Genomic DNA, 17,519 nt, shown 5'->3' with positions numbered 1-17,519 from the left:
ACATCTCGTCCAGTTTCCCGTCTTGTCCCCTGCCCAGTGGTGCTTCACCATATGCCTTTTCAGTCCCCGTGAAGGGACCCTTACCTGCCTGGCATCTGATGCCACCTACCTTTGCTTGGTGTTATAGGTCGGGTGTCTTTTCTGACTCCGAGCTGAACAGAATCATCCCTCGCCTCACAGCCACAGGCTGGAGGTTCTGGGGCCCAGGTGGGTGGTGCCTAACGTCTCTTCTTTGCTTCGCAGGAGCCAGAAGTGCCCATCTCATCCCTCCTGAGACGTCTTTGCTCCAGGACCCAGGCGATCCTCGGGTGACTAGGTGACAAGTCTTCACATCCTGTTCCAGGTACAGTCTGCCCATCTGCACGCTGGCAGGGCGGTCTCTTGGGCACTAGAATGGATTGTCCGTTTAGACCTTCAGTTGACTGTTGACTTTATAAATTAACTGACAGCTACACCCTGCGTCATCATCTTTTAAAGCTTATCTATCACTGCTCTGCCTCTTCAGAGCCCTTAGCAGTTCAGGCCCATCCCCTCGTCAGAAAACGCGAATGCCCCTTCACTTTTGCGGGCTTATTAAATTTCTGCATTTCCTTGAGACAGAACTCCCAATGCAAGGCTTAGGAACTGGGGGGGAAAGACCGACATCCCAGGTGAAATCTATGTCCATCAGGGCAGCTGTGGAGAGAGGATCTGCCGAAGCCCGCCGCTCACTCCCGGTGTGGATGCGGGGCTGCTGCGTGGTGTGTAGCCCTTGGTGGCCCTCGCTCTGGGCAGCGGCCCCTGGCCTGTCCGTGCTGGTGTGCAATGCCGTGACACTGATGGTTTGCACTGCGGTGCTGCCTTTGACTCTTGGAGCCTTGGTGCTTCTCGGGGTCAAGGGCTGGCTCCAGTTTCCTTCCTGCTCTCAAGCCTTTCCTCCTGCTCCTGTCTCTTTATTCCTCTGCTTTCCCCCCTTTTACTTAGGGATTCTCCGTAGCTTATTCTTAGGTTCAGGTGCTGTAGTGATCTGTGGCCAGTAGTGCCATATGTATGGCTATATGTAGTGACTATAGGCCAGTGCATTTCAGGCTGGGCCTTGGAGCCGCAGAGTCCTGAGGGGGGCCAAGGAGCCAGGCAGGGAGGGCGGGGGCAGGTCAGGGCTAGCCAGCGGGGCTCAGTGGCTCCCATCTCTCTGTGTAAGAGAGGCTCCACTTTTATTTGATTCTTAAGTTTGGGTTTGGCAGATGTGGTTTGGGAAAGATGGGTTGTTCTACTATTAAAATACTTGAAAGCTATTACTCCTGTTAGCTTTTGATTAAAATAACAAGTTCGCTGAGTATGGGCACTTCATTGTTATTGTTGCTATTTTATGCATCATCAAAAGGAGGCAGTTTTTTCAGGTGTGTGTGTTTACAAAAGAACCTGCCCTGATTTCTCTCCCTCCCTCTCACATTCTTACTGTCCTTTGCGGCCATTCATATTCTTAATTCCAAAAATAGCTGTATTAAGAATGCACACGTAGGGGCGCCTGGGTGGCTCAGTCAGTTAAGCGTCTGACTTCGGCTCAGGTCATGATCTCATGGTTTGTGAGTTCAAGCCCTGTGTCAGGCTCTGCGCTGACAGCGCGGAGCCTGGAGCCTGCTTTGAGTTCTGTGTCTCCCTCTCTGTCTGCCCCTCCCCCCCCCAAATGAATAAACATTAAAAAAATTTTTCTTTTAATGTTGAAAAAAAAGAATGCACGCATAATCAGGGTCAGCAGCCCATGCCATCCTTCATCAGAGGAACTTTATGGGGGATATGGCCAGCGGCCTTTGCCACAGGTAGGCGTCTTTGAGCAGTGACCTTGAAATAAGCAGGAGGGGCCAGACTCCCCAAAGCTCCTACCGCATAGTTCAGAGGGAGGCTCACGGCTGGAAGTACACCGCGTGTTTATGAGGCCCTTGCAACTGTGTAAATGTCAGAAGCCAAGGTGCACAGTTACCAGGTGTACTTTCCCAAAAGACAGTAAAACTGGATCCTTGCCGGCAGGGAAGTGCGGCCGGGAGGGGGGAACATCCTGTGTGGTGCCAGAAGCCATTGTGAACCTTGAGCGTCCTTTTCTTTCCTCCTCTTTTCGGGGCCTGTTTAGTAAGAGTGCTTAGAGTGAATTCATTCTGCATTCTTCCTCCCCTTCCTGCAGTCGTCAGATGTGTCTCTGCTATCTTAACAGACTATTTTAGAAACCCTTCCTGTTACCTAATACCAGGGCTTGGCACGTGGTGCTGAGTGTTCACATCGGAATGAAAAGTCTGTATCAGATCTGTTTCTCAGGATCGGGATGCTGTGACCGAATGTGTGGGGAAGCCACCGACGGTTCTTCGGTCCTCCGGCACAAGTCCTGAACTGCAGCTAAATCAGGGGAATTCGCGACCTACTGGAAACCACCATGAGGTTGCCCCTTCTTGAGTGAAGAGATACAGACCAGGTGCCAGATGGCGGCAGAGGTGGTGCATCCCCTGGAGGCTTCTTGGTCTCTGCCGTACTTGTTTGTGCGCTTCAGTTTATCATAATGTCTTCCTGCCCAGAGGGCGGACAGCTTTGTTCCGTTCCCTGCTGTTTCATCAGCACTTAGAAGCGGGGGAGGCCTATAGTAGGCTTAAGGTAAATATTTGTCGAATGGGTAGATGGTTGCTTTAGTCTTTCTTTCCAGACAGTGCGCACTCTGAGCACAGGGACGGTGCGCTGCTTATCTTTGTAGCTCCTGTAACTCCCAGAAGAGTGACACAGGGCAAATACGCAATTTTGTAAAAAATGAAATAATAGTCATTTAGTGCATACCATGCTTCCAGAGGAGGCAATTGCTTTCAGATCGTTCATCCTTAACCAAGAAAAAACAGTTTCAGGTCCAGGAAAGGTTAACTCCACCATTGAAACAGAGGAGGAGAAATGTTGGGCTCTGGTTTTAAGTCCTTGAAGGTGTAAGAGAGAACGAATGCATACCCACTCACTGTCTCATGACGGGGCCACGGAGGAGTACTCTGTCACCGCACAACAATCACCACAAACGTAGAGGCCCAAGACAACACACATCTATTGTTCCATTGCTCCTGTGGTCAGAAGTCAGGGCCCGGCCTGGCTCACGAGGCTGCAGTCAACGTGTTGACTAGGGTTTGGTTCTCATCTGGAAGCATGGCTGGGGTAGAATCTGCTTCTACGCTCCCTCAGGTTGTTGGGCAGATCTGTGTCCTCGTGATTGTACGACCCGGGGCCCTGGCCTCTCTCTGGCCGACCTGGAGGCCACGTTCATTGCCATATGGGTTTCCCTGGCGTGGCCGCCGGGTTCATTAAGCTGACGAGGAGGACGCTAGCAAGATGGAGCTCATGTAACGTGAGCTCCGTGGAGTGACGGCCAGCACCGTCGCCATGTTCTGTTGACCGGAAGCAAGTCTCAGTTCTACACGCACTCCAGGAGATGCCGGGAGTGGATCACGGGGCCTCCTCAGAGGCTGCGTACCACTGATTGCCTTTCCTTGCTCCTTGAGGAGTGGTTCCCGTCTGCTATCCATTTTTGTGGGAAACTGTTTTGCTCCTTTCTTTTTTCCACGGTGATCCGCGATTTTAAATCTGTTAAAGGATCACGACCCTAAAGGGTCCATTTATTCTTCTAACCAATTTGGGTATTCTCCTGCCCTCACTGTCCCTGCTGGGTGGTGGATGCCCAGAGGGCGTGGTTCTACATCAGGAGTGTTGGGTTCAGTTGCTGCTGTCTGTGACCCGCTTCGGAACCCAGCTGCAGTTTTCTGGCGTTGTTTGTAAAGGAGAATGTGGTCCTGGAGAATTGGATGCTGTCGTATTGACAGGCGCCGGGGTTGAATTCGGGTAGCGTTCTGTAGGACAGTGCGGTTATGGTGTTGCACTGGGGTCTTGCATTACAACACAGCAGGTGGCACTGCCTGTGACGGACGATGCACCCGTGGTCTGACGTGCTAAAAGAGCCCCTGCACACCTAATGCTGCCGTCCAGCTCTCTTGCCCAGTGGGAGTAACTACATTGGTCCGACTTTGCGGGCTGCTTTGTCCACCTCTGACTTTGGCCTGACCCTCTGCCAGGCCTCCCCTGGCTTTGACCGTTCGGTCCAGCGTTCTGGTACGCACACACCCTTGCGGCACTGGCCATTTGCTTCTGGTGCCTCAGAGTCATTTCAGGCCACGAGAAGCACATTCTCTGCTGTGCTGTCTCTGCCGAGACTGTTCTGTCACCACGCACTAGGGTGTTTCCTCCAAGCATATGACATAAAAAAAAAATACCTCGTGGTCGAAAAGCACGGCAGGTAGTTGTTTGGACCCAAGACACGTGAGGTGGCAAATGACACGAGAAGGCTATGGTGTTTCTTTCAACTTTTACATGCTTTTCTTTGGGGATGAATGCCTGAAATTTTGGCTGCCTGTGAGATATGGGTATAGGAAGCCATTTCCTGCTTAGGGATTATTTGTGCATGACATACACCACATAGATAATTCCCATGGTAACTTTGGGTGTGAGGAGCGTGTGTATTTCAGGGCTCTTTGAGGAAAAAACAGGGAGCAAACGGCAGGTAAATATCAAAGATTATAGCATTTGTTTGCTCAAAAGTGCTTTATTAGTTGAATTAAAATATCATGCTCAGAAGACAAATATAATTGAATTTGTCCCCCAAAGAAAGAAGGCTGAGCCATGAGCAGTGAGCTGTCCTGGTGCTGTTTCCCGCTCTGGTCTGTCCTTCACAATAAGACCAGATCAAGCCTCTCAAGAAAATATTTTTTTTTGATGTCCTTCTTTTGCTTAAAATTTTTAGGTCTGAGTATAAATCCCTCAGCTGGCCGTGCAAGACTCCTGTAAATGGACCGTCCTGCCCTGCCCTCCCGCTCTGCTCCGCACAGCCAGCCTCACCTGTGTGGTTCCGGCGGTTCTGCAGGCCCGTGCCTTACCTCCCCTGTGGGGCCACAGCCCGCCCAGTGGTGACAGATGAACCACAACACTGTGCTTGTGTCCCTCATAGCGTGTAGCACAAACACAGGCGTGCCTACAAGTGTCTCTCTTTCCCTACAAGTGTCTCTGTTTCAGCAGCTGCCAGCTTCTGAATAACCTACGAATCACTCCTTTTTTCTTGGAACTGTTCTTTGGAACTCGTGTTACCTTTTCTGATTTCAGTCTCATTCCCCGTGTATGATACAGACACAAATCTGTATAGGAACGAGACTGGTAAGAGGTAAGACCAGGCCTGCCTATTACGGATTCTTTGCTCTAGGCTGTTTTTATGTAAAACATAGCTGAATACTGACGATTTTATATGCTTCAACTTAATCCTACATAAAAGACTATTTAACTAATACGTGGCCATGGCTAACAGTGCTGAGGGGCTATCCTGGCCCTGATACAGGTTGTTGAAGAATTTCCTCTTTGTTTTCTGGGTCAGCCCTGGATGAATTCCTTTCTTTTCACGTTCACTTCTGAAAATTTCCAAATGTGCACAAATGTAGAGAGAAAGCATAATGAAACCCCATGTACTCAATTGTCCACATCTCCAGATAGACTCCTGACATGGTTCAACTTGTCTTTGGACCTTATGCCTTCCTTTTTGTCCACTTATTTGTTTGTTGGTTTTATTAGAATATTTCCTTCTCCTTAACTCAGAAGCAGTACCACACTTCTAGAGAAAATTGTCAAAATGCAGAATCTAAAAAAATGCCCTAAGTCCCCTGTTGAGAAACACCTATTTCAGTTTTCTTTCTAGACCATTCTTTATAAAAACTCATATTCAGTATGTTATTATTTCTCAGGGATGCTATACATGGGTTTTTGTGGGTTTTTTTTTTTTTTTTGACACTTTCTCTCCACTTTTATCAGGATGTAATATCTCCAGCATAAGCTTAATCCATCTTCTTTGGCTGGTTGTTTCCTTTCATACTTTTCTAAGCCTTGCTGTCTGTGTGCTTTCCGGAATGCTGCCTGAAGCCCTGGTTGGGCCCTGCAACCCAAATTACTCACTTTTCCTTAGATAAAGCTCCTTATTGACTCAAAGCCGGTGGGTCTTGGCCAGTGGGTGGAGTCCGTTGATTCACTCCAGCATGTGAATAACTGACTTAATTTTTGCAGAGGAATTATCATTCAGGAAGAGGGTGTCCCTTAACTCTTGTGAATCTTTTATTTGTAGGACCAGGTGACACCTGAAGAATCGTCGACAGCAGGGGGGAATAGGCCTGGTCAAAGTGGAATCCGTTTGGCAGCTGGCATAGAGTAGGGCTTCTGGAATCTGGTGACCTAGGCCAAATCCTGGCTCTACCGCATGCAGGTTAGGTGACTGTGGGCAACAGGACCTGCCGCCTGAACTCCACTCTTACTCTCATGAGAGGAGTAACAATTGCTATTGATGGTCTCTGATGCGGATTAAATGAACTCGTGCGTATGTGTCTTTTGAGGAGCTGGTGTAGAATGTTGGTTGCTTCCAGCGGACCCCAGTCCCCTGTGCGGCTGCTCTCCAGCTCAGTTCAGGGAGCTGGACCTGGTTTTTCACAGCTTCTTTGTCTATTTTGGAACCAGTGCGTTTTCTAGAAATTCCAGGTTATTTTCACACAGTTGCTTGTGACCATGGGAAGATGGGGGAGGGTGGAAATTACAGGAGCTTGGGGTCTGAATCAGTGAACTGCCTGGCTTTGTCGGGTGAATGCATTAGTAAATGGAAAACTATTGGTCTGTGTGAACATGCGGTGAAAGATGAGTTTTGCGGGGCGCCTGGGTGGCCCAGTCGGTTAAGCGTCCGACTTCAGCCAGGTCACCATCTCGCGGTCCGTGAGTTCGAGCCCCGCGTCGGGCTCTGGGCTGATGGCTCAGAGCCTGGAGCCTGCTTCCGATTCTGTGTCTCCCTCTCTCTTGCCCCTCCCCTGTTCATGCTGTGTCTCTCTCTGTCTCAAAAATAAATAAACGTTAAAAAAAAAAATTAAAAAAAAATAAAAATAAAAAAAGAAAGATGAGTTTTGCGTAGAATCCTCTGCCTTGTGGTGGTTCCAGATGCCAGTTTTCCTTGTGCTTTTGCAAACAGAGGATGCTTCTGGAAAGAGCCATGGAAAACTCTTGTCTTTCAGGATACCTTAGAGGCCTAGAGAATTAAAGAGGCAATGTTGTGGTAGTAAGTCTGAATTCTAATCTCAGGGAAACATTCTTTAAGATATTTCTTTTCCATTCGAGAGCCAAATGTACAACAGCTTTTAAGGCCCAAATGAAGTGCTTTACAGCTCATATAAAGCCAACTTTATGAAATCCACTCCTTAGGACCAGGCTCCTGTTTAGTTCTGGTTAATCAACACTGTACTAGACAGGCAATGGCAGGTCTCCCCCTGGACCTGCCCACAGAGTTTGTAGGTCACCTGGCTTCAGATTGCAGATCCAGAACACTTTCGTTACATACTACAGAAGTAAGTGTGATTAAAGGCATGTGGCAAAGAAGCTCTGACCTCCCGAGAGAACACATGTTTTTGTTGTAACGCAGTTCTGTACACAGGGTCAGGGCATCTCTCCTGATACAGCACAACCTTCCTGAGTGATGGAAACACTGTCCAGAGACCCAAATACTGTCTAATCACATCCTGCTGGCTTAAGGATGCTTAAGAAGGAGCATTTCTAGATCGTATCTGGGTTTTGTGAAAATGTCCCTAACAATTCTCCCATTGGCTTCTTGTTTTTTATGTCCTTCTTCAAGTTGAGTGGACAATGTTGAAAAGATTTGAGCCTAGTGAAGAAGACAACAGCATCTGTGGCACAGCTTCCGCTCAAGAGGGACCACGACAGCTGTCGTGACGGGAGCCCTTCACTGATAGGGTTGTCTGCTTCTGCTTTCGGAGGCAGAGACAGCTGACAAACCGAGATGTTGCAGAAAGATTAGAAATATGAGGAATTAGTGCCTACCAGCGTGGCAAAAACAGGAGCTCTTTGCATTTGAAGAAGAATGAATTTGGCCTTCCAGTGTGTTTCCTAATGCATCATCTCATTTGACCCTCATTAGCACCCTGCGACAGTAGGACAGCAGTACTGCCTCATCTTTAGATGTGGAAACAGAGACCCCAAGTCCCGACTTAAAGATATGAATTTGGACCTCAGAAAACCCTAGGCAGAGGGTGTCACGGGTACTCAAGCTGTCCCCCAGTGGAGTGGGAAAGCTGTCCTCAGCTGGGGCGAGAAGGGAGGTGGGAGATAGAATACACCGCATAGCAGAAAGTATCTGTGAGGAAAACGGGAGCTGTTTCAAATCTTAGTAGACAAGACTGTGCTGCTTAGGGTGGATTTTAACCCAACTGGCAGCTTTTTGCATTTATATTCATTTAGAGAAACAGAAAGGTGCTCTTTAGCAAGTGAAACCATGAACTCTTCAGCCAACAAAATCTCCTTTGATTGAGAGACCCTCATAAGCTATTGATAGTTATGGTGGTGATTACCTACGATGAAGTTTCCTGTCAGTTTCTTCCCATTGAAGTCAGCCGATGCTTCCCGCATGTCCCCTGTGGGTGCTCTGCACGTCATGACGCCTCCTGGGTGCTGGGGGACGGAGGCGGGTTAGGATGCGGCCCTTCAGGTGGGACACATCGGGGGCTCTCCTGTCCGCCAGTCAGCTGGGCCATCTGTCCCCACTTGTCTACAACCTCGCCACGCCCTCCGCGCCCCTCCCCTACACCCGGAGAGCCCGCTTCAGAGGACAGTGCGGGGCTTTGGGGCAGAAAGACTTGGGTTCGAGCCCCGGCTCCATCTTTCGCTGACTACGTGCCCTTGGGCCAGTTACCTGGGGGAATGTGACAGAAGTGACTTGATCTGTGGTAGGCCAGGCGGCATGGTTTATTTAAAAAACCTCCCCACGTGATCCTCCTGTGCAGCCAGGGTTGAGAATTCCTGAGTCTGGTAATGCTGGGTTCCCTTTTTTCTGGGATGCAGAGTATTGCTGGCCAGATAAAGTGGTGTGAAGGTGAAATACGTGAATTTATGGAAGGGACCTTTCGTTTGGCCAGTGCCCCGAACGTTAGTCGTTATTACTACTGTTATTTTCTGCTTTAAAAAGTAACACATCTCATTACAGATAGTATGGCAAATACAGAAAAGAAGAAAACAACCCATAATCTGAAAGGTAATCTCAGTAATTTGGTACTTTACACATACACCTCTCCCCCCCAACATATTCACTGGGATAATATACATAATAATATACTCGCTTGATGTTTGCTTGATGTTTTCCCAGGACATTAAAGCTATCGAAAACACTTCTCTGCCTGCACACCATTTCGGCAACAGATTTGTACTTGACAGATCTTGTTTTAGTTCTTTGATTAACAGCATTGTCCATTCTCAGCCCCAGGGGTTATCTGCTTGGTCCTCTGTGAGGTGCGAGCTCATGGGGTGGTGACACCACTTACGGCCACCGTGGAGCCAGGTTCCCCGCTCCTTAGTGCTTCCTGGCGGGCTTCGAGGCTGGTGCTGTGCTCACGGTCAGTCTCTCCGTCCTCGTTTGCCTTGTTCTTTGCCGTTTCTGCACTGGAAGCTCCTTGAGTAGAGTGCTGTTCCCTGGCTGCCTCCCGCCCTGTGCCTGGAAGCTGTCCTGCCCGGATCGGCGTGCACCTGAGCGGGGTCCCGTGGCCTCCTCCTGGGCCTGTCCCCCTGTTGCCCGGAAGTCGGCACTGAGGCAGAACCTCTGCCTTCCTGCCCCCCTGCCACCCCTCTGTCCAGAAGCTCCACTCCGCAGACTTAGAGCTTATGGCCGTGTGTCGGGCTGTGTACGTTGCTGTTGACGGGGCCTCTGGCAGCTTTCTGCATTTAGCCCTGTTGCATCAGTAGAAGGAGGTGGGCCATAGGCGGCAGGGCTGCTGGGGCTTTTTCTGAGATGGCCAAGGTGTTAAAGTCACCAGGGTCTGGAGGACTGTTGGGCACCGTGAGGTTCGGCGATCACCTTGGATCTTGTGCCTGCCCGTGCCAGTGAGAAGCCACATTAGCTGTGGGTTGTGATAGAAAAGCATGAAGCATCTTTCTGACTGAGCTTCTGATGGAAGCAAGCACACTCGTAGGTGGACCTGTGGACTTTATGCCTCTGTCCTTGCTTGATGAGACCACACCTCTTTTCCCGTGAAAGCACAGGTGTCCCACACTCTTTGAAGGTTTGCATTGTGCATATGCTTCACCGTTACGAGGACCTACCTGGTTTTTGTTAACCGTAAGTAATCGGAAGATTTTTGCTGATACAAAAGAAGGCGAAAAGCCAGAACAGCATTCAGCATTTGTTTTGCAGCGAGCTGTTACAGAGGCTGCTCAGATCCAGAATGCCCAGAGCCACGCTCTTTCCCCAGGAATTGTCCCCTGCATCAAGCCTCACCAGAGCTCTGAACTGTGTCTGTGAGCATCTCTGCTTTATCTCGATCTACTTTGTGCATCCATTAGCAAGATGTGTCCTAGCTAGGGTGTCAGAAGAGACTAACAGAGGTGATTCTTTTGGGTCTGGGAATGCTCAAAAATTTTTCCGTAAAGATTAATGGTTATTGTTTCTTTGCTTTAACGCATTTCACTTACGAAAGATTCCATAGGAACGGATAGCAGGGGAAACCTGAAGTGGCCTTTGAGGTACATTTCTACCTCCTCTGGAGTCCCATCACCCTGTGGGCCCAGCTCCTGGAGCCGTCGTGTGTGCTCATTTCTTCCTGCCCCCACACTGTGCTTCCTGGGGTAGGACTATGGCTTTCTGCATTTCCATAAACCCTGACTGGGTCGAGCACAGGGCATCAAAACAGTGTGAGATCAGTGATCTTTGGCGGAATTTAGTTAGATCCCCAGCATGTCCCTTGTTTGCCTGGGGGCTTTGGAAGAGTCCAGGTTCTGACGTCATCTCTCACCGCAGGCTGATGGACTCCCACTTCCCCCAGGAGGACGCGTGGTTGTGAGTCAGCCCCTAGGGCAAACCCTGACCGTCGCCTGCTTGCTGCATCGCTCTTGACCCACCACCCGGCCCCATACTTCCGGTTCGGTTCTGTCATTTGCACCTCCTTTCATGGCTTCATGCGTGCTTCTTCACATCTCCATCCTTAGTGGTCTGCTGGTCCTGTTTACACTCTGTTTTGTTTTGTTTTGTTTTGTTTTGTTTTGTTTTAATTTAACTTCTTGTTTCTGGGTCTCCTAACGTCTGGGGGATGTGGATCCGACGTTGAGAGCAAGAGTACTTCCTCCAAAGCAGGTTGTTTTCCTCCCTGGGAATCTTCTCCCACCACAGCCCGCGTCCTAGAACGCTCTTTTCTTGGACCTCTTCTGCTGCCTGGTTGCAGGTCATGGTTGTGAGCAGTCCGTTCCCTTCCATGTTGGACTTGCAGGCTCTCTGTGGCCCTCCAGGTGCCTTGGGGCAGCCACACCCCCCGCCGCGTGATGGGCCAGCTGCTCACGCTTTAGGGAAGCTGAAGCCACTTAATGGGCTCTGTGTGCCCACCCGTTAGTGGTGCCCCACAAGGCCAGCACCTGGCAAGGACCTGCTGCCTCTAGCCTGCAATGGAGGCAGACCCCAGTGTGTGTAGGTGGTGTGGGAGTGGTAGATTTCACATGGATTTCACTCTGGATGGCTCCCCCTGGGGGGGGGGGGCGGGGGGAGCAGATCATCTGGGGCCCAGGCCATTCTGAAGACCACTGAAAAGGGGCAGTGAAAGCATTAACCTAGTAAAGATTTCAGTGCTAGGGTTTTCTTCAAAGGACGGCGTTTACAAACTTAGTATAAAGGCCTATATCTTATCCCTTCCCTCCCTGCCTCAAGCCTTAATTAAGTTTGAGACTGAAAAAAGGCATACATTCCCATCTGCCCACCTTTATCGGACCTCTTCAAAACAGTGTTTATGTCCACAATCCTGACCCACTGGATCATTTTACTCCTATTGCTACACAGTGATTACTAGAATACAACTTGGAGTGAGAAATTTCCATGGGAAAGAGACACATTTTCTTTGCTTTTATTAGGGGATATACCACCTGAGGTAAGTGCTCTTTAGTAACAAGTGAGCAGGGGGTAAGACAGATCTGAGACTCGCTGTTGCAAGATTTCTGTCAAAACCTCAAATAAAAGTGTAGGTGTTGACCATTGTGCAGATTCCTCCCCGCAGAAAGGATAGCCTAATTTTCAGGTAATGCTTTCCAAGCACTGTGGCAACTTTCTGTCTAAGCCCCCACAGCAGGAAGGCCATGACAACCCCCATTGCAGGGAGTTGAATGGCTAGATTCGTTTTGTACAGATAAGTATTATTTAGTCTCACTGTTGGTTGGATGGCGAGCTTTCGGGTCTCAGCACGAACGTAAGTGGTGGCATAATGTGTACAAAATCCTGACAGATGATGCCACTTGGAGAATGTAATATTATGCTACTTCCAAGGAGATAGGAAGGATATTTCTTAAAAAAAAAACCCAGGACATGGTGGGTATCTCATTTTCAGCTACCCTGGAAAGTAGAAACTAACTGGAGACCCTTCCTTCCCTGGGCTATCAACTCTGGGCCCCCCAGCAGCATTTGACTGCAATTTTATTCCAGTGTCTTCCCTGAGCTTACTACCCTTTCCCCAGGTAACCAAGCAGTAAGTACTTCCAGTGATAACCAAGGTCCTGATAGAACATTGCGTGTCAACTGTCCTTCAGTAATAAAGACTGAAAAAGAAGCAAAGCAAAGTAACCAAGGTAAAAATAGTGGGAGGTTCGTGTCCTGTCAGGGTCCACGCTGTGCTCCCCACGCAGTGGTTCACAGACCACTTTCCCCAGGACTGCTGGGGGCGAGGAACAGCTGAGGACTGTCCCCAGAGAAAAGAGCCACTGCGTGCCTGTTTAAAAGAAAAGAACTGCATCTGTCTGGTCACATTTTGTACTCTCAACAGAGTTCTTTTTCCACATGATGTTTGAAAACCAATGTCTGTGTCTAAATTTCTGTGTGCAGTAACCTGCCCCCTTTGTTTTGAAGATGGTGCTGAGCTCCCAGCATTAGGAAGTGAGTTCTTGGAGCGGGTGTTTGGCTGGCGGGCGCCCCCCCCCCCCCCCCCGCTGGCGACACGCAGGCACACAGGGCCCCGGGCGCGGCTCCGCACGTCTTGGTGGGTCACGTCGGCCTGAGGTGATCCCCGGGCTCTCGTTCGCCTTCCGTCCTAAGGAGGTGCAGAGTGTGCTCCTGGCTTGTGTCTGGGCTCCAGCAGCTTTTCCTTCTGCTCCAGACAACAAGCTTCGGAGAACGGAGTGTAAATTACGGAGACAGATGTGTCTGTCCTTCAGGGGAAGGCAGGCTCGTCATAGCCCTCTGGGCCCCCGGGTTGCTGTGCGAGGCCGAGGAAAGAGGATGCTGTTTAAGTACGTCTTTGCCTCGCACTGGCTTTTATTGTTTGGGGGAGAGAATCTACTTATTATTAACCAGACTACATCTAGGAGAGGGTGGGGAGCAGGGAGGCGCCCTCTACATGTCAGTTGCATTTACCGATCAGCTTGAAAACCACGCAAGTGCACAACAGTCCAGGACCTTTCACACTCCGCTTCCCTTTGAGATTCCTGTCTACTTCACATACTCCCCGCCCTGCCAAAAATGATGGCGAGAAGTTATTTTACAGGCATTCTGCACAGCCCCAAGCGCTGCTTTTTCTGCCAGCGGTGGTGTTGAAATGGTGCATCTTTAGCTCATTTTCTGAGCAATTGTTTCCTAAAAGCTTTGTTGTGATTTACAAACCGAGTTGAGTAAATCCAGCTAAATCCTGTAAGGAGGAAAAGAAAAGGTGGGTCGGGAGGAATCACGCCCTGGGCTCTCTCAGCAGAGCTGGGGCCTTCTCCAGGACCTGAGGTCACTGAGGGCCTCATCTTGACTGTCTGGGAAACCTGTCTTGCCCGGGTATCGCTCGCTGCTGTCCCGAGGCCCCTCGGAAGCAGCATGTGGCCTGAAAGAGACTGGTGAGCCACTGGTCTCTGTGCCTGCTCTTCCCTTGTTCGCAGCCCGTGCCCTTTCCAGCTCCTGTCACGCCCTGGTGTCTGGGGTCTTCCTGCCCCACTGTGGCTCCACAAATAATGTCGTCTTTCCTCATTTCCTCCCCACATCCTCCCCACCTCACTGCACAGTGATGTCATTTCCTTCCCACCTGGAATGCTGGAGCCCTAGATGAGCACTTGGGCCACTGTGCCTTCCCAGCGCCATGACCCTGTTTGACCCTTGGCTCTCTGAGTCATTTTTCTTCATCTTTAGAACAAGGGGATCAGAACACGTGACTGTTACTCCTCACCCTACCTGAAAAGTTCCTGAGTCCTGAGATCAACATTTTTTTTTTTTTACTCTTGGTCGGTCAGATGAAGTATGGAGAGGCCCACCCCTGTTCCTGTGTGACGACACAGAGGGTCCTGGCTGGGGCCGGGAGGGTGCCAGACCAAACTGCGTCCGGAGGCTGAGGTCACAGGGTGTGGGTGAGCAGGTCAGGTCTTCTAGGTGGTTAGGTGTGGACTTTGCTAGGTCTGCCATTTTCTGTTTAGGTTATTTTGTTTTCCGGTGACTTAATTGTAGCAAGGTTGGGTCAGTAAACGCCAATTGATAATAAAGATGAAAAAGCAGTGATATTTTTTTTGTACCTCAGTAGCTAAAAGTCATGATGATAGCTTCTCTCTGCACATGGTGTTTTTTAAAAATAAACTCTTCAGTTTAGAACAGTTTTAGATTTATAGAAAAATTGTGAGTATAGAAAAAAGAGTTCCCATATACTCCACTCCTCTGTTTGTTTCCTCTGTTGTTAGCACCTTACCTTCATGTGGATGATCGGTTATAACTAATGACGCGATATTGATACGTGTACTTTATTTAGATTTCCTTAGTTTTCCCCTTACCCTTTTTCTACTTCAGGATCCCACATTACATTTAGTTGTCATGTCTCCCTTAGGGCTCCTCTTGGCTGTGACAGTTTCTTGACCTTCCCTTGTTCTTAAGGACCTGACAGTTACGAGGAACACTGGTCAGGTGTTTTATAGAACGTATCTGTCACCGTTCTGGTATTATTCTCGTGATTAGACTGGGGTGATGGGTTTGGGGAGAAAGATCAGAGAGATCAAGTGCCCTTCCCGTCACATCACCTAATCAAATGTTTATCATTGTTGACCATGGCTCCCTGGCCGAGGTAGTGTTGGTTAGGTTTCTCCACTCTTTTCTGCCCTTTCCAGACTGCCTTCTATGGAGGGAAGTCCTGTGGGCAACCCCCTTAAGTCTGGGGGGTTACGTTCCATGTGTTTGAGGGTGGGCGCTAATATCCTGGCCAAGTGCCCGCTGGCCCTCTTCGCCCCCTTGGGATGAGCTGCCCAGGCAGAATTGGCCTGTGCGTTATAGGAGAGGCATTGGAATGCTGGCCTGGGATGCTGTCCGTGATGTGCACTCATCCTGGGGCCCCACACTGGGCTTGTTCTGGGTGAAATAGGTTGGGGGACATAAGCCATTGGTGAACACGTGCCCTCTCTTGATTTGTACTCAGAAGCTTATCATGTAGCACATTTGGCTAATATTTTGGCCCAGAAGAAAAGGGCTTCTTGGAGTGGTAGCAGTTACAAAAAAAACCCTAACTTGTAACAATTCAACAATTTTTTCTGCTCTGTACCTAACTCTGTGTTAACTTAAAAGTGGAAGCAGCTTGGTTCTTGCCCTCGGGATCTCAGAAAGGTCTGAAAAGGCATCGTCATTGCTATTCAAGGCCTCTGGGTTTGGATCGGTTTGCCTTCCGTAGCATTCCACTTGGAATAATATCTTCTTTTTCATGGTGCATTGTGTGATTAGTGAGGAAAAGAACAATGCCATTAATTTGTGTTTCTCATACCGTGTAATTTCTGTCCATAGAAGGCTCTCAATTGAGAACTGAAGTAAATGTGGAAGCTCAGAGACCTCAGAGTCCAGGCAGCTGGGTAGACTGGCCTCCGGGGCATTTCTATCCATGCTGGGTAAGCCTGAGACTGGGCCAAGTTGCCGATGGATGTTCTGACAGCCAGCTGTGGAATTCTGAGATTTACAACATTTTAGCAGTAAATGAGAGTGAAGGACATGGTGGCCGTCTGTGTTGTGATAAGATGAGGTTAACGGGTGGAATGAAAGGCAGTAACAAGCGCTTCCATTCTCTTTCTCCCGCAGATTTGATCAGCACGATGGGGTGCAAAGTTCTGCTCGGCATTGGCCATCAGATGCTGCGCCGGAAGGTTGTGGACTGCAGCCGGGAAGAGAGCCGGCTCTCTCGCTGCCTGAACACTTTTGACCTGGTGGCGCTCGGGGTGGGCAGCACGCTGGGTGCCGGCGTGTATGTCCTGGCCGGAGCTGTGGCCCGTGAGGACGCGGGCCCTGCCATTGTCATCTCCTTCCTGATCGCAGCGCTGGCCTCAGTGCTGGCCGGCCTCTGCTATGGAGAGTTTGGGGCTCGGGTCCCCAAGACGGGCTCGGCCTACCTCTACAGCTACGTCACCGTCGGGGAGCTCTGGGCCTTCATCACTGGTTGGAACTTAATCCTCTCCTACATCATCGGTACGTCCCAGGAGGCCTGGAGCCTGCTCCCTTACCCCTCTGCTGTTTTTACCTCCAAACGGCGGGCCATACTCTGCTTTGCTCCCCAAATGGACTGAGTCTAACTCCTCTCGAAGAGTCTAGCATCCTCCCTTGACTGTTGTTGTTGTACATGTTCCCTTTCCCTTTTATGAAAGGAGGGGGCAGCCTTTGGGTATCGCTGCTCTTTCTGGTCTGTGCCCCTGTTTTTAACTATCAGGCGCATCGGACTGTTAGTGACGATAAGCCAGACCAACCAGGAGGTCAGTCCTGTTAACACAAGAGATGTAGAATCAGTGGGAAGCTGTTGTTACTTAAAAGAGCGTAGTCCCTTTTAGTATTTTTGATTATAATTACTGGCATAAACATACCACTGATAGAGAAAATTTGGGAAATACAGAAAAGCGCAATGCAGAAGGTAGACATTGCCCAGTGTAACAACCCAGAGAAATTAATTCTTATTCATTCATTCTTTCAACAAATATTCATTGAGTCCATCCCCTGTGCCAGACATTATGCTAGATATTAGGGACCCAAGGGAGGAATAAGACAATCTCTGTTCATAAGAGTTTAGGGATCTAGCTGTTGTTAATATTTTTGTAAACAGAAATGTATTTTTTTTGTCCAGTATTCTCTTGACTCATAAAGCAATGTATAGTAAGCATTTCTTACAATATTAAGGATTTTTCTGCAGTATTATTCCAAATGAGTGTATATCCTTATATAGTTTTCTCTATATAGCATAATTTTTTAGATGTCTTTGTAGGGTATTTAGATTGTTTCCAGTTGTGTTATTATTGTTGTAAACAGTTAATCACTTAATGTCTTCGGGCATAGACATGATTTCTTTTTCTTTTAAAATGGTCTTAAGAAGCAGAGTGTGTAGGTCAGTGGGCTGCATATTTTAAAAAAATGTTTATTTATTTTGAGAAAGAGAACACAAGGAGGCGAGGGGCAGAGAGAGACGGAGAGAGAGAATTCCAAGCAAGCTCTGTGCTACCAGGGC

The 17,519-nt window shown here is 49.1% G+C and overlaps 1 protein-coding gene across 1 annotated transcript in view; it reads left to right on the top strand.

Annotated features, from left to right (window-relative positions):
• The first annotated feature begins 244 nt into the window (after positions 1-244).
• The window catches only part of SLC7A1 (solute carrier family 7 member 1), a 42,243-nt gene continuing 24,968 nt past the window's right edge, over positions 245-17,519 (top strand). The window contains exons 1-2 of the mRNA XM_043576048.1: positions 245-343; positions 16,112-16,495. Coding sequence (XP_043431983.1) covers positions 16,126-16,495 — 370 coding nt within the window. The 5' untranslated portion in view covers positions 245-343; positions 16,112-16,125. The remainder of the gene's footprint in view (positions 344-16,111; positions 16,496-17,519) is intronic.

Source organism: Prionailurus bengalensis, chromosome A1 (assembly GCF_016509475.1).
Source record: "Prionailurus bengalensis isolate Pbe53 chromosome A1, Fcat_Pben_1.1_paternal_pri, whole genome shotgun sequence".
NCBI lineage: Eukaryota > Metazoa > Chordata > Mammalia > Carnivora > Felidae > Prionailurus > Prionailurus bengalensis.
The sequence above is the reverse complement of the archived record's forward strand: the minus strand, read 5'-3'. Positions and strand labels throughout refer to the sequence as shown.